Source organism: Teleopsis dalmanni, chromosome 1 (genome assembly GCF_002237135.1).
Source record: "Teleopsis dalmanni isolate 2A chromosome 1, ASM223713v2, whole genome shotgun sequence".
NCBI lineage: Eukaryota > Metazoa > Arthropoda > Insecta > Diptera > Diopsidae > Teleopsis > Teleopsis dalmanni.
In genome coordinates, this window is record NC_051846.1 from 64,975,948 (window position 1) to 64,981,268 (window position 5,321).

Here is a 5,321-nt window from a genome sequence, read left to right on the forward strand (position 1 = left end):
CCTTATAATACTTATTGCAGATGTTGTGGAAACCTACAGGGAAAAGAAACCATTGAACATTATTTCTGTGACGGCCCGACTTTGGCATCCAGAAGAAATAGGTAGTACTTTTTTGATAGCTTATTAGACTGTTCGTTGGTAAAGACGAAATATCTATTTAATAATCTAAATTCGAAAAGACGGATTAACTGTGTATCTTTCTATTTTAAAGGTTTTTATGATAAATGTGGTTGTAAAACGGCAAAAAATCGCTAATTAAGATCAATGGAAAGTTATCTGCTGGTCTGCCAGTGCAATCAACCTAATATAACAACATTTATTACTCTATAAGTATTTAATTTGCTTATATTTTAAATTTCAAACAAATCGGTTAAAAAATAATGTTATTATACGTTACAAATTAAAGAATACAGTGTACGAAGTACGAAGTACACTACACCATAAATACTAAGTTTTCAAGTCTGTATTATCAGTTTATGTTATTGTGCTAAACTTTGTTAATATTCTATTTTTGAATTCGACTTCGAAACTACTTCGGATAACTGGATGATCCTGCACCACAGTGTTTAGTAAAACAAAATAATTAAAAAATACTTTCTAAGTGATCACATAATTAAATTGACCACATAACATCTTCATAGTAATAATTATAATAATATACTATATACAAACGAGAAATTATTTCGATTTTTGGGTTTTAAAGTACAATTGTCTACTTTAACAAAAATATCCAGATTTCGGCAAGTTACAGATTATGAAAAACTCATATTCAGATCTATTAAATTCCATATGTTTTTAGTGTTCTGAATATTTTTATCACGATTTATCAGTTAATTTAAAGATCTACCATCAACGAAAATAAAAAATTTTGTGGTGCTTATTTTTCGGGATATAGGTCAATGAAATTCTATTAATAATTAAATAAGTTAAATAAATATAATATAAATATTATATATTATAAATATTATATTTAATTTTTTATATATGTTAAAAGTCTTACATGTTGTAATAACTTTTTTTTTCAACAAATTCAAATAATACATTCTATGAAAATATATTCAAAATAAGCAAATTATAATTAAAATTAGAACAATATTAACGGGTAATCTGTTAATTAGAGAAAAGAAGAAGAATGAAATCTGAAATGCGTTTTTTATTCATTTATATATGGTTCGATTTACCAAGAACCAAAATTTTCTTTTTCTTAAACGTTCTGAAGCTTTCTGTTTAAATCAATAAAACTAGGACTATTAGCACATAACACATTTTTTGTTGATCACCGAGTAAATCGCTTTCATCTTCAATACGTCTACAGTTCAGTCTAGGTACATGTTTATTTATTCTTAATAGTTATTACCGTTATCAATATAATGGTGAAAATATAATAGAAAATAATTCCTTGAACTAAAAACTCGTTAAAAGCAAGAAATGCGTATTTTCAGAACGCAAACATTACATCATATAGAACAGTATTTGTCTTTTCAAAATCAAAGATTGATTTTAAATATATGTACCAAAAAATATATTTTAACTTTTAGTTTACTAATATACTTACTTTCTTGAGTGTCTAATAATATAAGGTGTCATATGGTACACTTTAAAATGCAACGATTTATCAATTAAAATCATTGAGCTTATTCAAAATATATATATATATAAATTGCAAATTGTAATATATGCTACAAATGCAAAACTAGCCCACCATTTGTTATCATTCATGACGTTTCGTAAGGCTCTGATATTTATGACAGTACTAGACGTTATGCTATCAAAGACCCACGTAGCTTCTTTTGAAGGTATTAGCTGATGTCCTCATCAAAAATTACATCATTTAGATTATGCTACTCATATTTGTTATAGATCATACTTTGAATGAAATAAAACCACGACCGTAAGGTATAATAATTTACTTTGACCGTGTGCAAATTCGAGTAAATTGAGATAAAATAAATTGAAACTTCCTAGGGATATTTTGCACTGCACTTACATAAATATTTATTTATTTATTTATTGTATTTATTTATTATTTTTGGTTAAAAGTTTTCAAATTTATTTATTTATATATCTTACAAACATCTTACAAAATTTACACAATGGTAACACCTAATTTTTATCTAATTTACCCTACTCGAAATTTTGGTGAATACCAACATTCGCTGCCATACCGACATAATTTACTATTTCCCTCAATTTACCATTAATTTACTCGCACTCGCACAAGGTCTATGGTCACATGTGGGCTGGTTGGTGGGCTATATGTGTTTTAAGGAAAACTTTCTCTTCTATACAACACTCAAGGATTTAATCGAACTGACCATACTCGTAGTTCCGACCTATTCAAATAGAACGTCAGTAATTTTGATTAAGTAGACAGATTCAATGTAGTGCTCTTTACAAATTAAAATGAAGAAATTTCGTTTTTCCCGTTTTCTTTTCAAGAGCAGTGGCACTAACCAGAGAAATGAAAAACTTCGAAAAATAAAAGAAATTTGAAAAATAAAGAAAAATTAGCACCTTAGGTCGTGTGCGAGTTAGGCTAAGTTGCGTTCTAAATGAGGGAAATTCTAAGTTGTGTCGATAATGTATTGATGTGTCGATACGTGTTGATAAATGGCAAAATGTGTGCAGTGCAAAAAATCCCAAAAAATCTCCCATTTGGTTTAGCATCAACTTAGCCTAACTCGCACACGTCCTTAATTTTTGTAAATTCTATATTTTTATTATTAGATAAATAAAAACAATGATTCTTATAATAAGTATATAATAAGCAACATTTTATATTTACATTCTGATATTTTTAACTATACTTAACACAATTTATTTTTATTTTGTTTTTATTTCAAAATGCATAAACTCAAAAACATCAAAATTTGAAATTTCAATATACAAAAAATATTTTAAAATTACAAATGATGCATTTCTTGAATTATACTTTATCAATTTAAAGAGAAAAATACTGCCATAAATTTCACGAATGTGAAATCTTTACAGTATAAAAATAAATAAAGCAAATATTTTCATTTCGTTTATATACAAAGTATTTTACTATTCAGTATTATTGTACTGAATTACAAATTAACATAAGTGACGTTACTTCCAACTTTATCAATAAATTGCTTGTTCACGTGTACCACGCTTATATATTACTCTTCTTAAATCTATAAAATCTTTTACAAAATCACAGTAATTATGTTCTTTCTAATATCATAAACAGACTCTTTGCACCAAACAATCTATAACATTTTTAACGCTAAATAGATTTGTACAACGTTTGTTCAGGGAACCAAGAACAAAAAGATAACAAAAAAAATTCGACTTCAAATACAAAAAAGAAAAAAAAAGAAAAAAAAAGAAAAAAAAGAAAAAAAAAGAAAAAAAAAGAAAAAAAAAGAAAAAAAAAGAAAAAAAAAGAAAAAAAAAGAAAAAAAAAGAAAAAAAATATGTAAAAATGGTTATTAACAAATAGTTTGGTGAAATCTTATTTAGATGATGTCTAGTATGCATTTAGATCGGTACAGTAAAAATTTTTGCTGTAGCATCATCTGACGCAGTAAGGATAATATTTTCCGATGCTTTATATTTAAAATGATGTATTGCAGCTACATGTCCACTTAGTTTAAAGATTTTAGAGCCAGTACGCACATCGTATCCAAAGATGTTGCCGTCTATGGTAGCCGCTGCTAAAGTATGTTCATTTAACCACTCCAAGCTGAAGATAAAAAAAAATAAAAATGAAATGATTCTATTAATATACATTTTGTACATACTGAGTAATTGTTTCTTTCGTTTCGCACGACGAATGCAAGGCATATATAGACCAGTCCCACACTTGAACTTGGCTATCCGATGTGCTTGTTGCAACTAAATTTAAATCTGAGGATGGTGAAAAAGCGGCAGATACAGCGCGCCCGATAGCTTGTACAGCACCAACAGTGCCATTATTATTACAAAACAAGACTTCACCTTAATGATAATTATTGTTTATTTTTTTTTTTTTGTAAAATTGAACATAACTATTTACCATCAAATCCACCAGAAACATATATAGGATAATATTTGTGACACGCGACTGCTCTATATGGTGAATCAAGCTTACATATGGTGTGTAGAACACAACACATTTTTATGTTCCATAATTTTATCTTACTGGTATATGAGAGAAACAATTTATCACCATCATGTGTAATTGCACCATCTATACAGCGTTCTTTTTCGCCGGGATATAACTTCACATCACCACTTGGTATACAGAACATAAATGCATCACCACTAGCTCCGCCAGCGAATAGCGTTTGTGTAGTATGATGCCAGCGTAACCAAGTCATTTCATCACCCATTGCGTATTGCCAAACGCATTGAAGAGGAACATAATATTCTGACTCATCAGCCGGAGGAGTTAATACACTAAAAGCAAAAAGCTTACCAGCGCTATCACCTGTTGCTAAATATGTGCCATCAGGACTGAAGTGTACATTCGTTATTCTGTCGTTATGTAGCGAAATGCACTGTAAAACTTGTCCGTCTTTAGTATTCCATAAAAACGCTCTGTCGTCTTCTCCGCTGGTAATCGCCAATTTAAGATGAGGATGTAGATCGCAGGAGTGCACAGTTGAATTATGATTAGCAAAACTTAAAATAGAATTATGTTCTATAGCAATTTTTTCTCTCTCTTCATCACTTTCTCCACCATCGTTGAGATTTGGGATTTGATCTAATAAGTCAATGTATATTTCCTCCATTTCATGTTCTTCAAAAAATGCTTCCTCCTCTACTAATAGCATTTCATCAAAATCATCATCCTCTATTTCTGGGTCTCGCCTTGGTATATTTTCCCGCATAATTTTTTGTATCACTGAATTAATGCGCACCAACAATAAACAGTTTTATCAAAATGCTGACACTTGAAAACCAAACGGAATTCCAACAACAATTGTCATTTTGTAGATGTCAGATTAAAAACAACGTAGAGTTGCCAACTCTAAATAATTATGTTGTTATGCCAATTACGTACGTATAATGAACGTAATAGTACCCATACACTTAATAAGCAGCTTGCAAAACTTTTTTGCTTGAAGCTTATATTAGTGGCTGCTATTATGAAACTTTTACCGATAGACGATATACTTTTATCTAGTCGATTGGTAAGCAAATTTGGTATTATGAAACTTGATAGACAAACATGTGCACTATTGTGAATGATATCAGGGTTTTAGAGCGTGCAGCTTTAATCGAACTTATTTTGTTAGTTTGTTTGTTGTGTATTCGCTAAGAAACATTAAAATTGAATTCAAATTCTTTTTCAATTAAATAAAAATATATTT

General features: G+C 29.0%; 1 protein-coding gene across 1 annotated transcript; it reads right to left on the reverse strand.

The window, feature by feature from the left end:
* Positions 1-3,391: 3,391 nt before the first annotated feature.
* On the reverse strand, positions 3,392-4,928 carry LOC119672632 (angio-associated migratory cell protein-like). The gene is made up of 3 exons (XM_038083734.1): positions 4,022-4,928; positions 3,768-3,963; positions 3,392-3,709 (listed from the first exon to the last, which is right to left on the reverse strand). The coding sequence occupies exons 1-3, from the start codon at positions 4,836-4,838 to the stop codon at positions 3,505-3,507; spliced, it is 1,218 nt and encodes a 405-aa protein (XP_037939662.1). The 5' UTR covers positions 4,839-4,928; the 3' UTR covers positions 3,392-3,504.
* Positions 4,929-5,321: the final 393 nt, after the last annotated feature.

What these genes read in the sequence shown, in the direction of transcription:
- LOC119672632 (XM_038083734.1), bottom strand. Translation starts at nt 4,838, where the DNA reads ATGCGGGAAAATATACCAAGGCGAGACCCAGAAATAGAGGATGATGAT. An exon ending in TGTTTCTGGTGGATTTGATG is followed by an intron (nt 3,964 to 4,021) that starts GTAAATAGTTAT and finishes ATTATCATTAAG; the next exon opens with GTGAAGTCTTGTTTTGTAAT. An exon ending in ACGAAAGAAACAATTACTCA is followed by an intron (nt 3,710 to 3,767) that starts GTATGTACAAAA and finishes TTTTATCTTCAG; the next exon opens with CTTGGAGTGGTTAAATGAAC.